The sequence below is a fragment of the Microcaecilia unicolor genome, chromosome 5 (assembly GCF_901765095.1).
Source record: "Microcaecilia unicolor chromosome 5, aMicUni1.1, whole genome shotgun sequence".
Lineage (NCBI taxonomy): Eukaryota > Metazoa > Chordata > Amphibia > Gymnophiona > Siphonopidae > Microcaecilia > Microcaecilia unicolor.
This window is the reverse complement of record NC_044035.1, coordinates 363,727,607-363,750,139: the sequence shown is the minus strand read 5'-3', so window position 1 is coordinate 363,750,139 and position 22,533 is coordinate 363,727,607. Positions and strand designations below refer to the sequence as shown.

At 45.9% G+C, this 22,533-nt stretch overlaps 1 protein-coding gene across 2 annotated transcripts in view; it reads right to left on the bottom strand.

Annotated features, from left to right (window-relative positions):
• The window catches only part of KARS1 (lysyl-tRNA synthetase 1), a 110,895-nt gene that overhangs the window by 28,289 nt on the left and 60,073 nt on the right, over positions 1 to 22,533 (bottom strand). For both annotated transcript variants that reach the window (XM_030204684.1, XM_030204683.1), the window contains 3 exons: positions 21,413 to 21,532; positions 10,247 to 10,409; positions 8,443 to 8,616 (listed from right to left, as the gene is read on the bottom strand). In XM_030204684.1, the coding sequence (XP_030060544.1) occupies positions 8,443 to 8,616; positions 10,247 to 10,409; positions 21,413 to 21,532 (457 nt within the window). The remainder of the gene's footprint in view (positions 1 to 8,442; positions 8,617 to 10,246; positions 10,410 to 21,412; positions 21,533 to 22,533) is intronic.

The following is a 22,533-nucleotide window of genomic DNA, read 5'->3' as shown; positions in this document are numbered from 1 at the left end:
TAAAATACATAATAAAAATATGGTATTCCCAATAGCAATAATAAATGCAAAATAAAAATAAAATGGCAGTAAAACTAATCAAAAGTCATTATTTTAATAAAAACTTAAAAATTCTCCACTCAAAAAAGAAGAAGAGAATGTCTTTTTTCCCATTTTTTTTGAACACCTACTCTTGTAGCAATTAGGAGGGCCTAAACATTATACTAGACTTGAAGCTAGATGGGAAAAGGACTTGGGTAGTTCCTTGGAGTCTTGGGATATTGAGAGGATTATCAAAGGGACTCCCAAATTAATTCATGGAGCAGATAACAGACAGTGCCAAAATTGGATCATGCACAAAGCACACGTTGCAGTGTCACAGATGCATAAAGCAGGGAGGGTGGACACAGTGTTGTTTCAAATGTGCCAAGGAAAGTAATCATTTCTTCCATTCCATTTGGGAGTGGATTAGGACATTGTTAAGTATTTTCCTTGCTCAATCTATCCGCATGACAATCTATCCATTTGACCCCAAAGGCACTTCCTACTAGATATTATAGCTATGGTGTTCAAGGTAGCGGAGGAAGCCTGTCCGTAAAGCTATCGGGGTCAGGAAGAAATGCATACTTCAATATTGGGTATGAAAGGAGCATCTCCAATGATGGGAATGGAGGAATTATGACTTGGGAGACCCAAGAAGCCCATTTCATGCCTAAGTGTAAGAAACATTTTCTTGTCATCTGGAACCCTATTATACATTCTCTCTCTCCTTAAGCCAGAAGTCTGGTATTGAATAAGTTACGATTCGTTTCTCTTGAACCACTTTGACCTTTGGTGCCTAATTTGGGGGAGGGGTCTGGGGTTTGAGGGAGGTTATAGGGGGATAGAGGATTAGGACTGGAGGGGCAAGGGGTTACAACAGAGTCAAGATCTCTTACCTACCTTAGCTATGCATTTGGGATCTTTGACACTTTGGAGTGCCTCAAGGATCACCGCTTTCACCGATTTTCTTTAACTTAATGATGTTACCACTGGCCAAATCATTATCCAACCTAGGTCTAAAACCTTATATTTATGCTGACGATGTCACGATATATATTCCATTTAAAAACAACTTATCAGACATTGCAGACAAAATCAACCACAGCTTCCAAATAATGAACTCATGGGTGGATGCATTCCAACTTAAGCAGATAAGACGCAATGCAGATAAAACCAACTATACCAACATAAAAACACCAAACCACACTCTTCCTGTTGCGGACACCCTGAAACTCCTAGGTGTTATAATTGATCAAAATCTTACCCTAGATAATCAAGTGAAAAATGTTATAAAAAAGATGTTCCATGCAATGTGGAAACTTAGAAGAGTGAAACCTTTCTTCCCAAGGGAGGTATTCCGCAAACTGGTACAATCATTGGTATTTAGCCATTTGGACTATTGCAATTCCATCTACGCAGGATGCAAAGCACAGACCATTAAGAAACTCCAGACTGCCCAGAACACCGCAGCCAGACTCATATTCGGAAAAGCGAAATATGAAAGCACCAAACCTCTTAGAGAAAAATTGCATTGGCTCCCATTGAAAGATCGAATTGCATTCAAAATCTGCACCTTGGCACATACAATCATTCATGGAGAGGCCGCATCATACATGTCAGAACTAATACTTACCAGCTAGAAATACAAAAAGTTCATCGCGTACTTTCTTAAACCTCCATTTCCCCAATTGTAGAGCACTTAAATACAAATCCATACATGCATCCAGCTTCTCCCACCTCTGCACGCAATTATGGAATGAACTACCGAATATGATAGTAGTTTTCGGAAGGTTGTCAAGTCATGCGTTGTCTTTATGATAAACGCATGACTTGACAACCTTCCGAAAACTACTGAAGACGAACCTGTTCAGAGAGACCTACAAAAAGAATCCTCCATAATAACTTGACTCTTAAACTACACCAGAACCAACCAATATTGATTTCTTTTAATTTGTCTACCTTAATCACATTACCATATTGGATAGTATATCTTATCCTGCTTCCACTTATATGTTATGTATTATTTATTTACCCTAATTTCATTTCCTGATACTCTTTGCACCTAAATTGTAACAATATGCTGAACTACTTACTCTGTTAATAATGATCACCATTGCGACATAATGTAAGCCACATTGAGCCTGCAAATAGGTGGGATAATGTGGGATACAAATGCAGCAAATAAATAAATAAATAATGGATAGGGGAGGGTATTTCTTGAAGGGTGGGTTGGGGGAGGGGGCAGGATGGTCAGTAGGGATGGGTAGTTATATATTGTAAAAATTTGTTCTGTACATAGTTTTTGCGCATTGTATTGTTCTCTTTTCAATTACAAAAAAAATTATAACACCTACTCTGGGGGCCATAATAGTACCAGACTCTAAGAGGAATAGGAAAAAAAGTAAAATGTGAGACAGGAACTAAACTGTACAAGATCATATATAGTACCGGCCTTAAAAAGAACAAAAAACATAAAAGAACAGAACTGAAAACACTTATTCTAAGAGTCTAATAGTACCAACTTCTAAAGACAAAAGGTGGAAGAAAAACAACAAATTAACTATTTATAACCCAATACATAGACTTAGTACCAGTCATATATAAAATCAGCCAAAGAGAACCAAATGCATAAAGCTAACCCTTAAAAGTAAAATATCCCTTCTTAACGGTAGCCCACGCTGACAGCTTCCCCCCTTGGTGTCTAGTTTACAACAGTGATTTCTGGAAGGCCCCATATCTCTGCTCTTTTCCATCATTAACCCTGAGCTCCCAGCTCTCCTCTTTCCCAGTATTACCTCCCATCCCATGTCCTCCTCTCCCCTTTCTTCCAGCATGGCTCCCTGCTCTATGTCACCCCTTTTCCAGCATTACTCCCAGTGTTCGCATCTCCCCTACATTTGGAACATTGTGTACACTTCTGGAGATGCACCTTCAAAAAGATATAAACAGGACAGTGTCGGTCCAGAGGGCGGCTACTAAAATGGTCAGTGGTTTTCGTCATAACACGTATGGGGACAGACTTAAAAATCTCAATATGGCCGATACTCAGCTTGCGGGAGGCAGGCCGGCTAAATGCCAAGATCGGCGCTGAGCCTGGTTATTCAATGCCAGGCTGTCTCCAGTGACTGTCACTGAATATCTGGTTTTGTTTTTAGCAGGCTTAAACTTAACTGGATAAGTCAATATTCAGTGCTGGCCAGTTAAGTTTATAGCGGTCATAGATAGGCCTGCTATTTAAGGAGCACGATTTGGCCATTAAACTTAGCCAACGAAGCGCTGAGTATTCGCAGCTAGTTGGTTATATCATGTGTTATAGAACTGCTATGCACGAATATTCAGGAGACATAACTGGCTCTCTCATGCAAAATATTAGCACTTAGCCGGCGAAGTGCTATTTAACTGGCCAGGAGCCATTCCTAGCTGGTTAAGTTGTGAATATCGGCTGGAATATGTCTACTTTGGAAGACAGGTGGTAGAGGGGAGATATGATAGAGTCATTTTAATAGCTACGTGGCATAAATGCATAGGAGATGAGTCTCTTTCAATTGAAAGGAAGCTCTGGGATGAGGGGACATAGTACGTAGGTGAAAGGGGATAGACTCAACAGTACCCTGACGAAATCAGGGCTGTGGAGTCGGAGTCGTGGAGTCGGAGTCAGCAGCAATTTTGGGTACATTGAGTCGGAGTTGGAGTCGGCAAAAATGTACCGACTCCGACTCCTCATACATTTGAATAAAGTACTTCTCTGCTGTGAATAAAGCTTAGTACTAGTTGTTTCACTAGTGTGAAGTCCAGCTGAACTATTTTGCTGGAGAGCTTCCCTCTGCTCAGTCTCCCTTTGCATTTACTGACCTGCTGTAGAGCACCTCCTCTCTGACCCCACAGTGAACTTAAGCTCCAAGAGAAGATCATTCAGCACACACAGATAAGGCAGCAGAGAGACTCCACCCAACTTCCTCTCTCTCTGCAAGAAGAGCTTTATATTTTAGTGGAAGTGGCACACCATTCACAATGGCAAAAAGAATGTCAGGAAACATGACAAAGTCTGCTGTTTATGAACACTTTACAATATCAACAGATGGGAAACATTATGTATGTCAATGTATTATAGAAGATGATGATGGTGAAAAAGCATGTCATGCAAAAATTAGCAGTTTCAGTGGTTATGAAAAAAATGCACCTACAAGAGCATCAAATTTAAAAAGACACTTGCAGCGTTTCCATCCTAAAGTGTTAGAAGCTGTGAATGAGAAAGATAGCAATGAAAACATTCCATCTACTTCAGGGTCAATAAAAGATCAGAAATCTACTGGAGGCCAGACACAACTATCAAGATTTTTTACAGCTGACAAAGTTACTATAACAATGACACCAGAAAAATTCAAAAACCACATCATTGAAATGGCAGTAAAGAATAGTATACCACTATCTTTTGTTTCACAACCAGCCTTTTTAGGCTTAAATGGAGAAATGGCTAAAAAGCTTGGAGTTTCTGTGGAACGAGAAAGTATAAGGAAACTTATACTTGAAGAGGTCAAATGTAAGAAGGAAGAACTAAGAAAAGGTCTGAAGGGACGTTTTGTCTTTATTAAAATGGATGCATGCACACGTCACAGAGTCAATTATTTTGCAATTAATGTTAGATTTGCTGATGAAAACAAAAAAACAATAACCCGGACATTAGGAGTAAAGGACACTCAGGCACATCATACCAGTGAGTATCTGCAGAAGTTAGTGGAAGGTGTTTTAGAAGATTTTGAAATTAAAAAGGAACATATTCTATGTATTGTAACTGATGAAGCACAATTGAAAAAATGAAGGAAGTTGATGAAGAAAGCAGCATACAAATATCAGAAGATGACAGTTCTGCAATTCAAGAAAGCTGTGAAAGTTTGCATGATATTGCTGAAGAAGCATCTAAGCTTATTACCATTCAACATATGCGTTGTGCTGTTCATACTCTGCAACTAGCAATAAGAGATGGATTGAAGGATCGTCATGCGGCTACACTAATTAGCAAGTTGAGGCAAGTAGCTGTTGCAGCCAGGATCCCTAAACAGATGCTATTCTGAAGAGACGTGCTGGAAAAGGAGCCATTTTGGATCAAGCAACGAGCTGGGGAAGAACTTACTTGATGATAAAGCGTTTGCTTGAACTAAAAGACTTTCTTGAAGAACTGGACAATGTAAATGTTTCATTAAAAGAAAACCAGTGGGCTCAAGTTGCTAAATAGATACTTTTGTTCTGTTTTCACTGAAGAAAACCCTGGGGAAAGACCAAGAGGGACTAGCAAAAGTACACCTGAGAATGAGGTGGATAGAGCGCCGTTCACAGAAGAGAGTGTGTATCAACAACTTGGAAAGCTGAAGGTGGACAAAGCCATGGGGCCGGACGGGATCCACCCCAGAATACTGAAGGAGCTCAGGGAGGTTCTGGCAGGTCCTCTTAAAGACTTGTTTAATAAATCCTTGGAGACGGGAGAGGTTCCGAGGGATTGGAGAACGGCGGAGGTGGTCCCTCTTCACAAAAGTGGGGATAGGGAAGAAGCTGGAAACTACAGGCCGGTAAGCCTCACTTCGGTTAAGGGAAATTGTGCCAAACGAATCTCATTGAACTCTTTGACTGGGTGACAGGAGAATTAAATCAAGGACGTGCTATGGACGTCATCTACTTAGATTTCAGCAAGGCTTTTGACACGGTTCCCCACAGGAGGCTCTTAAATAAACTAGACGGCCTGAAGATAGGACCCGAAGTGGTGAACTGGATTAGGAACTGGTTGACGGACAGACGCCAGAGGGTGGTGGTGAATGGAGTTCGCTCGGAGGAGGGAAAGGTGAGTAGTGGAGTGACTCAGGGATCGGTGCTGGGGCCGATTCTGTTCAATATATTTGTGAGTGACATTGCCGAGGGGTTACAAGGTAAGGTTTGCCTTTTTGCGGATGACACCAAGATTTCCAACAGAGTGGACACCCCGGAGGGTGTGGAAAACATGAAAAAAGATCTGAAGAAGCTAGAAGAATGGTCTAACGTTTGGCAATTAAAATTCAATGCGAAGAAATGCAAAGTGATGCACTTGGGGAGTAGAAATCCAAGGGAGACGTATGTGTTAGGCGGGGAGAGTCTGATAGGCATGGACGGAGAGAGGGATCTTGGGGTGATAGTATCTGAGGACCTGAAGGCGACGAAACAGTGCGACAAGGCGGTGGCAGTAGCTAGAAGATTGCTAGGTTGTATAGAGAGAGGAGTGACCAGCAGAAGAAAGGAGGTTTTAATGTCCCTGTATAAGACGTTGGTGAGGCCCCACCTGGAGTATTGTGTTCAGTTTTGGAGGCCGTATCTTGCGAAGGATGTTAAAAAAATGGAAGCGGTGCAAAGAAAAGCTACGAGGATGGTATGGGATTTACGTTCCAAGACGTATGAAGAGAGGCTTGCTGACCTGAACATGTACACCCTGGAGGAAAGGAGGAACAGGGGTAATCTGATACAGACGTTCAAATATTTGAAAGGTATTAATCCGCAAACGAATCTTTTCCGGAGATGGGAAGGCGGTAGAACGAGAGGACATGAAATGAGATTGAAGGGGGGCAGACTCAGGAAAGATGTCAGGAAGTATTTCTTCACGGAGAGGGTGGTGGACGCTTGGAATGCCCTCCCGCGGGAGGTGGTGGAGATGAAAACGGTAACGGAGTTCAAACATGCGTGGGATATGCATAGAGGAATCCTGTGCAGAAGGAATGGATCCTCAGAAGCTTAGCTGAAATTGGGTGGCGGAGCAGTTGGGGGGAAGAGGGGGTGGTGGTTGGGAGGCGAGGATAGGGGAGGGCAGACTTATACGGTCTGTACCAGAGCCGGTGATGGGAGGCGGGACTGGTGGTTGGGAGGCATGTAAAAATTCTACCTTAGAGAGAAATAGTTCAACAGCTGTTCTCTGCTTAAAGGGCAAATATCATTACATCCCTTAAGAAATTAATCATCAAGCGAGGAGTTAATGACATTAAAAAGTTCTTTGGTCTCATGCATCGAAGAATGCATTAAGGCAGAAAAATAGGTTCTCTCTTAACATAACAAATCACATTACTATATTTTGTCATTGCTTTCCTCTAACATGACTTAACATGTTCCTACAGGGCAGCATGAGCTAAATTAGACCATAATCCTTTAAATGAGCTAGAAAAAAAGTGACCAGACATCTGAGGTAACGTCCACATACTACTACTACTACTACTTAGCATTTCTATAGCGCTGCCAGGGTTACGCAGTGCTGTACAAGTTTGACATGGGGAAGGATATGTACGCTGAAATCACCCACCACTAATACTGGAGGCATTCACAGGCTGACAGCATCATCAATTCAGATAAATTGAATGAAACTAAATAATAGAAATCCCCAGAGGCACTTATAAAACAATCACTACCTGAATACCCCCTTCCTCACACAGCAACAACCTATCCACTGCCTCCGAGAGTTTAGCAGATAATTGCCTCCAAGAATATTTAGTGCAGACAACGGCTGCCCCCCTTGCCCCCTCTCTCCCCCCCCCCCCCCCCCCCCACTTTCTTCCCTTAGGAGGTGAACAAAATGTAGATGTTACTGTATCTCCACAACTTTGGAAATCACAAGTAGTTCTGTTCACTGCAGACTGTGTATTAATCAGTAGTTCCAGCAGCGGAGTTCTTTCTATCACCCTTACGAGCCACAGTCAGCAACACTGAATCGCACATCTCACACAGACATGTCCTGGCATGTCTCTCGTGAACAGTCGTAAAGGGAATAGTAAAAATACTTGTTGGTGTATCACCCATTCTCTTGTAAAAGAAAATAGAAGAATCCTAACAGCTCCCCTCATGGAGCTTCAAGGGGCACAAGCCACCCAGTCAGATAAAGGGCCGTAGCTGATGTTAAATCAACCAGCGAATCACCCAGTCCTGGTAGCTCCGGCCAGGACACAGCCCCAGATGGGAAAGGAACAATGTGCAACACTTACTTCTCCCTTTTGTCTCTCTGGTCTTGTTGTTATCTGTGCGTTGGTCAGTCACTTGAAAGGCAGGAGCTGATGTCACCCAGCGAGCATCTTTTCTTTAATACATAGCTCTTGGAGTTAAAGTAATCCCCAAACCTGTCTGGTGCAAGTATAAACTGAAGCCAAATGGCTGGCTGGTTGCTTTCTTTCTGGTGCATGAAATGGTCTTTTCACTAGACACTGAGTTCTGAATGGCACACGTAGGCAAGCTGCTATTGTCCAGGTCCTAAGTAATCTTTGGATCACTGCTTTTCTGGTCTAGAAACAGCTTATTACATACGATCTGTGTCCCACTAAAACCAACAAAACCTGGAAATGGCACCGGATTTGCATCAGTTCTAGAAAATGCAAAAGGATACAACTTAACTGGTTAGAACAACGTCAAAACACCGTCTCTTACCTTCTGTCTCAAGCTGGTCCGTAGCAGGGAGAACTCTTCCCAGTGCTTTTTCAAGCTCTTGTATCATGTTGATTCTACGGAAGGGGGGAGTGAAGTCAATCTCATAAGTCTCGCCATCTGGACCATATGGATGATAAGCTACCCTATACCCACCAGTGATGTGTTTCACCATCCCTGTAAGAGACAATATGTGAGCAGAAAGTGCAGCTAATCGTAGAATACAAACAAGACAAGAGAAAGTGTAAACAAGTGGAAGAAACTCTTAGAATTTATGCTCACACAATGTTAAGACTTTATCAGTCAAAGAGCATCCATACCAAGGAACTGATTATTAGACTTGTCCACAGATAGAGAAATACCTTCTAGGAGCTACAGCTACTAAGCAATAAAGTCTAATAGGCAGATAAGTGCTGCTGATTTGGGCTACATCTGTTTTTTTAGTGGCATTACCGCTTTCACATCAGGTGAGGGGAGTAATGGTCTACATGTCCACTGCTACACCCTTCCCCACGACAAATGGAATTTCTAGAGAGGTACAAAGTGAAAGTTCTCCCAGGACCTTCTGAATGGGCCAGTCATCTGGCTGCTTTTATGGACCACCTGGCTAACTTAATGGAAAATGCTACATTGCAGAGGATTCTTCTCTTGCCCCCAACAGCTACTCTTCCGAGGAGAGCATAGTTCCTGTAGGAACTTTATCCTAACGTACTGTTAATCTGCTATGTCTTTCTGATGTGCCAAAGTTTCTTTTCGATTATGTGAACAAGCATGCCTCCCGTGAAAAAAGTTCCTCCTCCCTGTAACATCTCAGGTGCTTACAGACTCCAGAGATGAAATGTGGAACTGAACATCATACCCCAAATTACCTTAGAAAAAGATTATCTTCTTTTGTAAGTATCTAAAATGACATTTCAGTACCACATTTTTCATCTTGGTATATTCCAATTTGACTAGGCTGAAGTGCTTTGTTCAGGTGGGAAGTGAGCAGGGAAGGGGAGAAGAGGACTTAAAGCTTATTGTAATACACTCTAATCATTCTATAACACACACTGCACACACAATAGAACAGAAGACTAAACAGTTCCTAAAATCACTAACTTGGTAAGGACGGAGAATAAGAAAAAAAAATATTGTAGCATATAAGGAGAAAATTCTGAATAGCTAAGTCGTTTGCATGTTTAACTTACATACATTGCAGCTAGCTGTGAAAGGAAAACTGCATGCACAGCTTCCCTTTGAAAGCAGCCACCACTGACCATGCACGCTAAAAGCAGCCGTGTATTCTAAAGCGGGATACAAATCCATGAAATAAATAAAAACATTCTACATCTACAGTTTCAGCAGGCAGGCAGCTAAGCACAGGCAAGACAGTGAGTGAACATTTGTAAATGAACAACATAAACAGGCCTACTCAAGACAGCTCATATGTTGGGAAGTAAATATATATCTACTTTTCGATGGAGAATTTTTAGTCAAATCATTTTGCCGGGATACGCAGTTACAGTATTTAGCTGGGTCAATTGGTAAAGCCAACGCCGCACGTAACAATGGAATACGTTAAACATTGCCAAATTCTTACGTCCTCTACTGTCTTTATCAACCTGTCTACCAACAGGATCCCAGACGATCTACATAAGTACCTGAACTTCTCCAAGCACTCACAGTGATTTTCTACATTTCTTCTAGCAGTCCGAGGAATACTTTTTCTGACTCATATAGGTAGCCCCAATGTAGTATATAACAACCGTCATACTATTACTCTTTCACAATTCACACTAGATAGTGATAGAAATGATAAAAATACCTGCAAGAAGTTTCTCTGTGATTTCCATCAGATCATTGTAATCTGCATATGCCATGTAAAACTCACAGGTGGTAAACTCAGGGTTATGAGTCAAGTCAATTCCTTCATTCCTGAACTGTCGACCAATTTCATAGACTCGATCTATACCTCCAACCACCAGCATCTAAAGCAAGAAAAGAAAGAAACGTTACAATACCAGAAAGACACACACCTAATCCTGTGCCTATGTTCTTTTTCCTCCAGCACAAAGTTCCCCTTGCAGATAATTCAATAAGGAGCATCGTGTAAATTCCACTATTCATCATTTATATGCACATTCGCACATAAATGACAATAATACAGCTTTGCACCTTTCTTTGGTGGTGTGTACTTTGCCGGTTCCTATTATTTGGGTTTGGCCACTGTTGGAAGCAGGATACTGGGCTTGATGGACCATTGGTCTGACCCAGTTTGGCTACTCTTATGTTCTTATGGTGGCCATTCATATGGGCGATGTCTGGCAGAGTGTGATTGTAACTTATGGCTGGCAAAAGTGCTCATGTCTAGACACATAAGCGCCAATATGCCTGCTAAGACTAGTAGCTATGATGAAAAGTAGGCACTCACTTTCCTTTGTAAAACAGGCTCCAAATAGACGTCGTCTTGATGCTCCTTTAAAGAATTAACTTCTTTGCATCTATTCAATTATACCACTCATTTATCTCCCAAACTTATATCCCGCCTATCCATTCAATTTAAGAGGGTTACAACAAACACCCATAAAATCAGCACAACACATACAAGACACACAACAGAAAACAACAAAACAGAAAACATCAAATATGCAACAAGAGCCAGTCTATAATTATATTAAATAAATAATCAATAAAAGCTTCATGATACAAATGTCTTTTCAATTGTTTTTTTAAAAAGCGACACTGAAGCAGTCTGGTGCATTTCCAAAGGGAGAGCATTTCACAGAGTGGGCCCAGCTACAGAAAACCTCTTTAAGATAGTCCTGACAAAACAAAGAAACATTCAAGAAATACCCACCCCGAGATCTCAAAACTGTGCCACATGGTCTGGGGTTCAAGTGTTTGTAGCTTGCTGACCTAGGACTGTCGGATCTCCAGTGAACCAAAGTAAAATAGCTGCTGTGACACGTGATGTGCCATTCCTGAACTCTGTGTCAGCCGTTGGGTGCACAGCCTACAGCTGAGCTGTATAAGCAGGGGGTGTGGGGGAAGGATACTAACAAACAGACAATGCATGCTATAAAACATGTGACATATGAGGCCCACCGCAGGTAGAGGAACAAAGTTCAAGTACACAGATATGGGGGTTTGATATTGTAGAAAGTGCTGGATTTAGAGGCATAAAAGGAGGTGTTAGGTTTGAGATCTGCTAGATGGACCATTGGTCTGACCCAGTATGGCTACTCTTGTGTTCCCAGCCTTCTCCCGTTAGCCTGTGAATGAATGCACTCTGCCTTCTATGCATAGCTATTTCCGATCGCATGTCTCTGTAACTGTATTATCTTTTCTACAGCTGTCTCCTCTTTTCTGTACTAAAAAAGAATTTCTACATTTAATTTTCTAGAAGTGTATGGTGAGTAAGATTACTGAATAAAATATTTGCTGGATTAGTACAAAACCCTTGATGGATCATAAGTCTTCAGACACTTCCCATAACCCATAGGAGACAACTTTTCAAAATTATTGGGGGTGCTAATCCAGTGGAAATAACCCTTCCTTGGACACATACCATGAAATTTCTCAATATTGGGGGTGCTCAAGCACCCACAGAGTCGACTCCTATGCTATAACCTCCACTGGAAGGTGTGTAAAGTCCTATATCCTGCACATGTTCCAGGTGTCTACTCTCCTCTCAGTGACCAAGTCTTTTCCCACTTCTTCCATCACTTGACTCAGTCTTCTCTTTTCCTATATCTACTTCTTTCTTAAAATTCACTTCCCTCTTTTCTTTTGGCCTAGATAAATTATTATCCTCTATGAAATCTTCTGGCTCAGTAGTAGATGGGGCTCCTGGCTGGCTATCATTCCTCTTCCTTATCTCCAATCCTCCTTGACATCATTAATACGAGTCTGACTGAAGGCAAAGTGCCTCAGTCTTGGAAGTAATTCTCTAACAGGGCTCATCTGAAGAAGCCTGGTCTTGATATCTCTCTTCCTGATAGTTTTCATCCAATTGCCAATCTGCTCTTTCTGGCCAAACTCACAGAAAATGGTAACGGAATTCAAAAAGCGTGGGATAAACACAAAGGAATCCTGTTCAGACGGAATGGATCCACAGAAGCTTAGCGGAGATTGGGTGGCAACACCGGTAATTGAGAAGCAAAGCTAGTGCTGGGCAGACTTCTACAGTCTGTGTCCTGAAAATGGCAAGGGAAAATCAAGGTCAAGTATACATATAAAGTAGCACATACAATGAATTTACCTTGTTGGGCAGACTGGATGGACCATACATGTCTATATCTGCCATCATCTACAATGTTATTATATGGTACAGAAGCACCTCCCAGTGCATCGCCATTTTGGAGGCAGCGCTGGAATGAGGGAGAGAATGACACGAGGATGGGGCGGGGACAGAACCCATGGAGATGGAGATGAACTTTGCCACCATGTCCTTCTCTACTTCTTTGAAGCCTGTTAATGAACTGGACAGCGAATGCTACATACCTGTAGAAGGTATTCTCCGAGGACAGCAGGCTGATTGTTCTCACTGATGGGTGACGTCCACGGCACCCCCCTCCAATCGGAATCTTCACTAGCAAAGACGTTTGCTAGCCCTCGCGCGCCCATGCGCACCGCACATGCGTGACCATCTTCCCGCCCGAAACGGCTCGTGTTCGTCAGTCCCGTATGTAGCAAGACAAAGACAAGGGAAGACACAACTCCAAAGGGGAGGCGGGCGGGTTTGTTGACCATGTTTGTTGTTTTGAGTGAGCCTGGGGGCTAGGGATACCCCATCAGTGAGAACAATCAGCCTGCTGTCCTCGGAGAATACCTTCTACAGGTATGTAGCATTCGCTTTCTCCGAGGACAAGCAGGCTGCTTGTTCTCACTGATGGGGTATCCCTAGCCCCCAGGCTCACTCAAAACAACAAACATGGTCAATTGGGCCTCGCAATGGCGAGGACATAACTGAGATTGACCTAACAACTTATCCAACTAACTGAGAGTGTAGCCTGGAACAGAATAAAAAATGGGCCTAGGGGGGTGGAGTTGGATCTAAACCCCAAACAGATTCTGAAGCACCGACTGCCCGAACCGACTGTCGCTTCGGGTATCCTGCTGCAGGCAGTAATGAGATGTGAATGTGTGGACAGATGACCACGTCGCAGCTTTGCAGATCTCTTCAATAGTGGCTGACTTCAAGTGGCCACTGACGCTGCCATGGCTCTAACATTGTGAGCCGTGACATGACCCTCAAGAGCCAGCCCAGCCTGGGCGTAAGTGAAGGAAATGCAGTCTGCTAGCCAATTTGATAAGGTGCGTTTCCCCACAGCCACTCCCCTCCTGTTGGGATCAAAAGAAACAAACATTTGGGCGGACTGTCTGTTGGGCTGTGTCCGCTCCAGATAGAAGGCCAATGCTCTTTTGCAGTCCAATGTGTGCAGCTGACATTCAGCAGGGCAGGAATGCGGACGGGGAAAGAATGTTGGCAAGACAATTGACTGGTTCAGATGGAACTCCGACACCACCTTCGGCAAGAACTTAGGGTGAGTGCGGAGGACTACTCTATTATGATGAAATTTGGTGTAGGGAGCATGGGCTACCAGGGCCTGATGCTCACTGACTCTACGAGCTGAAGTTACTGCCACCAAGAAAATGACCTTCCAGGTCAAGTACTTCAGATGGCATGAATTCAGTGGCTCAAAAGGAGGTTTCAACAGCTGGGTGAGAACGACATCGAGATTCCATGACACTGTAGGAGATTTGATGGGGGGCTTTGACAAAAGCAAACCTCTCACAAAGCGAACTAAAGGCTGTCCCGAGATCGGCTTACCTTCCACACGGTAATGGTATGCACTGATTGCGCTAAGGTGAACCCTTACCGAGTTGGTCTTGAGACCAGACTCAGACAAGTGCAGAAGGTAGTCAAGCAGGGTCTGTGTAGGACAAGAGCGAGGATCTAAGGCCTTGCTGTCACACCAGACGGCAAACCTCCTCCATAAAAAGAAGTAACTCCTCTTAGTGGAATCTTTCCTGGAAGCAAGCAAGACACGGGAGACACCCTCCGACAGACCCAAAGAGGCAAAATCTACGCTCTCAACATCCAGGTCGCGAGAGCCAGAGACTGGAGGTTGGGGTGCAGAAGCGCCCCTTCGTTCTGGGTGATGAGGGTCGGAAAACACTCCAATCTCCACGGTTCTTCAGAGGACAACTCCAGAAGAAGAGGGAACCAGATCTGGCGCGGCCAAAAAGGAGCAATCAGAATCATGGTGCCTCGGTCTTGCTTGAGTTTCAACAAAGTCTTCCCCACCAGAGGTATGGGAGGATAAGCATACAGCAGGCCTTCCCCCCAATCCAGGAGGAAGGCATCCGATGCCAGTCGGCCGTGGGCCTGAAGTCTGGAACAGAACTGAGGGACCTTGTGGTTGGCTCGAGATGCGAAGAGATCTACCAAGGGGGTGCCCCACACTTGGAAAATCCGGCGCACTACTCTGGAGTTGAGCGACCACTCGTGAGGTTGCATAATCCTGCTCAACCTGTCGGCCAGACTGTTGTTTACGCCTGCCAGATATGTGGCTTGGAGAAACATGCCGTAACGGCGAGCCCACAGCCACATGCTGACAGCTTCCTGACACAGGGGGAGAGATCCGGTGCCCCCCTGCTTGTTGATGTAATACATGGCAACCTGGTTGTCTGTCTGAATTTGGATAATTTGGTGGGACAGCCGATCTCTGAAAGCCTTCAGAGCGTTCCAGACCGCTCGTAACTCCAGGAGATTGATCTGTAGACCCTGTTCCTGGAGGGACCAGCTTCCCTGGGTGTGAAGCCCATCGACATGAGCTCCCCACCCCAGGAGAGACGCATCCGTAGTCAGCACTTTTTGCGGCTGAGGAATTTGGAAAGGGCGTCCCAGAGTCAAATTGGACCAAATCGTCCACCAGTGCAGGGATTCGAGAAAACTCGTGGACAGGTGGATCACGTCCTCTAGATCCCCAGCAGCCTGAAACCACTGGGAAGCTAGGGTCCATTGAGCAGATCGCATGCGAAGACGAGCCATGGGAGTCACATGAACTGTGGAGGCCATGTGGCCGAGCAATCTCAACATCTGCCGAGCTGTGATCTGCTGGGACGCTCGCACCCGGTAGACGAGGGACAACAGATTGTTGGCCCTTGTCTCCGGAAGATAGGCACGAGCCGTCCGAGAATCCAGCAGAGCTCCTATGAATTCGAGTCTCTGTACTGGGAGAAGATGGGACTTTGGATAATTTATCACAAACCCCAGTAGCTCCAGGAGTCGAATAGTCATCTGCATGGACTATAGAGCTCCTGCCTTGGATGTGTTCTTCACCAGTCAATCGTCGAGATAAGGGAACACGTGCACTCCAAGCCTGCGGAGTGCTGCTGCTACCACAGCCAGACACTTCGTGAACACCCTGGACGCAGAGGCGAGCCCAAAGGGTAGCACACAGTACTGGAAGTGACGTGTTCCCAGACGGAATCGGAGATACTGTCTGTGAGCTGGCAGTATCGGAATATGCGTGTAAGCATCCTTGAAGTCCAGAGAGCATAGCCAATCTTTTTCCTGAATCATGGGAAGAAGGGTGCCCAGAGAAAGCATCCTGAACTTTTCCTTGACCAGATATTTGTTCAGGGCCCTTAGGTCTAGGATGGGACGCATCCCCCCTGTTTTCTTTTCCACAAGGAAGTACCTGGAATAGAATCCCAGCCCCTCTTGCCCCGGTGGCACGGGCTCGACCGCATTGGCGCTGAGAAGGGCGGAGAGTTCCTCTGCAAGTACCTGCTTGTGCTGGAAGCTGAAAGACTGAGCTCCCGGTGGGCAATTTGGAGGCATGGAGGCCAAATTGAGGGCGTATCCATGCCGGACTATTTGAAGAACCCAACGGTCAGAGGTTATAAGAGGCCACCTTTGGTGAAAAACTTTCAACCTCCCCCCGACCGGCAGATCGTCCAGCACGGACACTGTGATATCGGCTATGCTCTGCTGGAGCCAGTCAAAAGCTCGCCCCCTGCTTTTGCTGGGGAGCTGTGGGGCCCTGCTGAGGTGCATGCTGCTGACGAGAGCGAGCGCGCTGGGACTTAGCTTGGGCCGCAGGCTGTCGAGAGGGACGATTGTACCTACGCTTACCAGAAGAGTAGGGAACAGCCCTCCTTCCCCCATAAAAACGTCTACCTGATGAGGTAGATGCTGAAGGCTGCCGGCGGGAGAATTTGTCGAAAGTGTTATCCCGCTGGTGGAGCTGTTCTACCACCTGTTCGACCTTTTCCCCAAAAATGTTATCCGCCCGGCAAGGGGAGTCCGCAATCCGCTGCTGGATCCTATTCTCCAGGTCGGAGGCACGCAGCCATGAGAGTCTGCGCATCACCACACCTTGAGCAGCGGCCCTGGACGCAACATCGAAGGTATCAAATACCCCTCTGACCAGGAATTTCCTACATGCCTTCAGCTGCCTGACCACCTTCTGAAACGGCTTGGCTTGCTCAGAAGGGAGCTTGTCCACTAAGTCCACCAGCTTCCGCACATTGTTCCGCATATGGATGCTCGTGTAGAGCTGGTACGATTGAGTCTTGGCCACGAGCATGGAAGAATGAAAGGCCTTCCTCCCAAAGGAGTCTAAGGTTCTGGGGTCTTTGCCCGGGGGCGCCGAAGCATGCTCCCTAGAACTCTTAGCCTTCTTCAGGGCCAGATCCACCACACCAGAGTTGTGAGGAAACTGAGTGCGCATCAGCTCTGGGTCCCCATGGATCCGATACTGAGATTCTTTCTTCTTGGGAATGTGGGGATTAGTTAGTGGCTTGGTCCAGTTCGCCAGCAATGTCTTTTTTAGGACATGATGCATGGGTACTGTGGACGCTTCCTTAGGTGGAGAAGGATAGTCCAAGAGCTCAAACATCTCAGCCCTCGGCTCATCCTCCGCGACCACCGGGAAGGGGATGGACGTAGACATCTCCCGGACAAAGGCCGAGAAAGACAGACTCTCGGGAGGAGAAAGCTGCCTTTCAGGGGAGGGAGTGGGGTCAGAAGGAAGGCCATCAGACTCCTTGTCAGAGAAATATCTGATGTCCTCCTCCGCCTCCCACGAGGCCTCATCATCGGTATCAGACACAAGTTCACGAACCTGTGTCTGAAGCCGCGCCCGTTCCGACTCCGTGGAAACACGACCACGGTGGGAGCGTCGAGAGGTGGACTCCCTGGCCAGCAGCGGCGAAGCTCCCTCCCCCGACGTCGTCGGGGAGTCCACCTGGGAGGCAGCCGAAGCCGGTACGTACCGGGGACCTCACCCCGGGCAAAAGGCCAGCCGTCGCCTCACTCGACGGCACCGGTGGCGCAAGCACCCCCGGTACTGGAGGAGAAGGGCGTAACAGTTCTTCCAGGATGCCTGGAAGAACGGCCCGGAGACTCTCATGCAGAGCGGCTGTGGAGAAAGACTGAGAAGCCGGTGCAGGTGTCGAGGTCAGAATCTGCTCCGGGCGCAGAGGCGGTACCGGGCTGTCCTGGGTAGAGCGCACCGACACCTCCTGGATGGAGGGTGAGCGGTCCTCCTGGTGCCGATGCCTGCTGGATGCCGACTCCCTCGGCGACCCAGAGCTCCCGGTACCAAGTCGGGAAGGTGACCGGTGACAATGCTTCTTCGACTTCTTCGAGCGAAGCATATCACCGGAGCTCCCCGGTACCGATGAGGAGGACGTTGAATCCAGACGTCGCTTCCTTGGGGCCGGGTCCGAAGATGGTTGATCCCGGTGGGGGGGGGGGGGGGGGCTGTACCGCAGGAGCCCTCAGGGCAGGAGGAGACCTACCCGAAGGCTCACCGCCACCAGCAGGGAAATGGACAGCCCTCACCTGCACTCCAGACGAAGTACCACCGTCCGACGACATCAGCACCAGTGGGGGTCCCGGTACCACCGACGCCGACGCACTCTTCCGAAGTCTCGGTACCGTCGATGCAGGAGGAATACGCCTCGATGCCGTCGACGCCGATGCACTTCCCGAAGACTTCGGTGCTGCCGACGCCGATGCACTCGACGAATCCCGAGATGCTGTTGCCGTCGAAGCGCCGGAGAACAGAACGTTCCACTGGGCTAATCTCGCTACCTGAGTCCTCTTCTGCAAAAGAGCACAAAGACTACAGGCCTGCGGGCGGTGCTCAGCCCCCAGACACTGAAGACACGAAGCGTGCCTATCAGTGAGCGAGATTACCCGGGCGCACTGGGTGCACTTCTTGAAGCCGCTGGAAGGCTTCAATGACATGGGCGGAAAAATCGCGCTGGCGAAATCAAAATTCGCGATGATGACAATAGGCACCGAAAAAAAAAAAGGGAGAAAAACCCGTATGGGCGGCCAACAAGGCCGCTCCCGAAAGCGAAAGGACACTTACGCTGGGAAAAAGCTAGAAATACGGGGGAAAAGGGGAATCCTCTTTTTTTTTTTTTTTAAACAACACACAGAAAAAAGTAGAAAAACCGCGAAAGACGCGCGAGGTCTTCTGAGGGGCACGAAACGGCGGCAAAACATGACCGTCCCGAGCACGGACAAAAGAAGACTGATGAACACGAGCCGGTTCGGGCGGGAAGACGGTTGCGCATGCGTGGTGTGCATGGGCGCGCGAGGGCTAGCAAACGTCTTTGCTAGTGAAGATTCCAATTGGAGGGGGGTGCCGTGGACGTCATCCATCAGTGAGAACAAGCAGCCTGCTTGTCCTCGGAGAATGTTATTTATATTTGAGCGATGCAGACGATAGTTTGATTTTTTGGGAAAAACAAGCAAACATGCTGGCCACAAGTGGCAAAATTTGCATGGGGGATCCTGTACATCCTGCTACCAGCACATCTTCTGAGAAGACATCTTCTATTGCAGGAAGGTCTGTGGAAGACAGGAGAGCTAGACTGAATCCTGAGATCATTGATGATCTATTCAACCACAGATTAAAAAATTATAACAGTGCTTTGTAGGGCATATTTCTCCCCCGCTAGGGCATACAGAACGGGTTGTATTTTGTACCCCTGGACATTTTAACAGGGTGGATTAGGGTTCCTTGGGGTAGTAAAAGTCAGCTATTGTTGGGGTTGGAAGGGTAGAGGGTGGTGGTGGGAGGGCTTTTGAAGTTGATTGTTATTATTCTTGTTTTTATTTGTGATTTATAAACACACACATCTCTTTTACTGTCCTCAAAGGTAAAGTAGCTTATCACAGTATTGGGGCTATTACAGAGAACGCTGCCTACCTGGTGATATTATAACACAGCTTTGTTAACAAAGGGACAATTGTTGACATGCCTGTTAAGACACCGAGGTGCACAGAATTACAAACCCAGCTTAAAATAGCCAGGTGCCACCCCATTCACTGCTTTAAAAATAAGAACCAATGTAAAAACTTCAAGCTATTGAGACAGACATGGGAAGCAACTGCTTGCCCTGGGATTGGTAGCATGGAATGTTGCCACGATTTGGGTTTCTGCCAGGTACTTGTGACCTGGATTGGCCACTGTTGGAAACAGGATACTAGGCTAGATGGATCATTGGTCTGACCCAGTATGGCTACGCTTATGTTCTTATGATTAAAATGACCAAGACCAAAAATCAAACGCACAGCAGAATGATGAACCATCTGAAGCGCTTTACAATGTTTTTGAAACCCAGAGATACAGGCTGTTAAAATAATCCAATTTCGACTGTACCAAACTTTGGACCACTAATTGATAATCTCACCTAGACAACATTGTCCTAACCTTACCCAACATCTTCAGCTGATGAAAACAAGCTTGCACTACCCTAGAAATCTGGCCTTGCATATTCATGTTCAAGTGTACAGCGCTGCGTACGCCTTGTAGCGCTATAGAAATGCTAAATAGTAGTAGTAGTACATACGTCTCGAAAAAAACTGTGCAAGAAGTGTTTGTAAAGCTATTATTTACACAATGAACACTGCAGCTCATGTGCATATGTGGCATTTTTCTCTTTTTTGGACATGTGCACCGCAAAACCTTTGTGCACGTGTGTCTGGCAGACCTTTTCTCATTAGTACACAATTTCTGTATGCTCCACATTTGCAAATGATTTGTCAACTGTATTGGAGTATTATCTTGATAATCTCAGCCATCGATCTGCAGCTCTACTACTACTACTACTGTTTAGCATTTCTATAGCACTACAAGGCGTACGCAGCGCTGCACAAACATAGAAGAAAGACAGTCCCTGCTCAAAGAGCTTACAATCTAATAGACAAAAATAAAGTAAGCAAATCAAATCAATTAATGTGTACAGGAAGGAGGAAAGAAGGGTAGGTGGAGGCGAGTGGTTACAAGTGGTTACGAGTCAAAAGCAATGTTAAAGAGGTGGGCTTTCAGTCTAGATTTAAAGGTGGCCAAGGATGGGGCAAGACGTAGGGGCTCAGGAAGTTTATTCCAGGCGTAGGGTGCAGCGAGACAGAAGGCGCGAAGTCTGGAGTTGGCAGTAGTGGAGAACTCTACCGTAAGGCTTTCTGCATCAATCTTTTAGATCGTAAACTGTGGACTAAATCCAGGTCCCCTATTAAGCTCAATCAGCTTCTTCTAGCATGAACACCAAGCAGAGGTCACTGATGTCTAACCCACCCTTTCCTGTAATTCTTATTTTCCCCCTTTTAGTCTTCCTTCTTTCATGTATCTGTTTACAGAAAGTAAAGGCAGAGACAGAAAACCCATTTGAGCAATATCTTCTTTCAGTTGAACTTTTGCCTGTCTGTTTGACCTTCTTGTCTCCTGGTAACTCCTCCTACTCTTGTGTCTATTCCTTTGGCTCTTCTTTTCTGTTTAGTGAACCCCAGTTGTCTCTTCGTTCTCATCTCTTAGCTATGTCGTCTGGCTCAATGATTTCTTCCATTTAATTTTCCTAGTTATTGCTGTGCATAGTCACTTCCTCTTGCCATGGTTATTCAAACACATCTCATCCACCCCCACCCCACCCCACCCCCAGCTAACGTGCCCCATCTTCTTACCTTATGGTAAAGTTCAGGAGCAATTCTCATATAAAGATTCATGTTCAGCTCATTGTGGTAGGTAATAAATGGCTTGGCCACAGCACCTCCAGGGATAATATTCATCATTGGGGTTTCAATCTGACAAAGAGAAAAAACAGCACAAAATGACAACAGTGAAGCAAAGAAAGATCTTCACAGACATAAAAGTATTAATGGCACTGTAATAGGAACAGAGGGGACAGAACAGATTTCAGGTAGGAGACAAGCGTCTGAGCTATCAGAGGGGACGGGACGTATTTCACATAGGAGACACACTCCTGTGCTATCAGTCAAGACAGGGCAGATTTCATATAGGAAACATGTGCCTGTGCCATGAGAGGGAAGGGGACAGATTTCAGATAGGAGACAAGCGTCTGTGTTATCAGAGGGGAGGGGACGTATTTCACATAGGAGACACACTCCTGTGCTATCAGTCGAGAGAGGACAGATTTCATATAGGAAACATGTGCCTGTGCCATGAGAGGGAAGGGGACAGATTTCAGATAGGAGACAAGCGTCTGTGTTATCAGAGGGGAGGGGACGTATTTCACATAGGAGACACACTCCTGTGCTATCAGTCGAGAGAGGACAGATTTCATATAGGAAACACGTGCCTATGCCATGAGAGGGGAGGTGACAGATTTCAGATAGGAGACAAGCGTCTGTGATATCAGAGGGGAGGGGACGTATTTCACATAGGAGACACACTCCTGTGCTATCAGTCGAGAGAGGACAGATTTCATATAGGAAACATGTGCCTGTGCCATGAGAGGGAAGGGGACAGATTTCAGATAGGAGACAAGCGTCTGTGTTATCAGAGGGGAGGGGACGTATTTCACATAGGAGACACACTCCTGTGCTATCAGTCGAGAGAGGACAGATTTCATATAGGAAACACGTGCCTATGCCATGAGAGGGGAGGTGACAGATTTCAGATAGGAGACAAGCGTCTGTGATATCAGAGGGGAGGGGACGTATTTCACATAGGAGACACACTCCTGTGCTATCAGTCGAGAGAGGACAGATTTCATATAGGAAACATGTGCCTGTGCCATGAGAGGGAAGGGGACAGATTTCAGATAGGAGACAAGCGTCTGTGT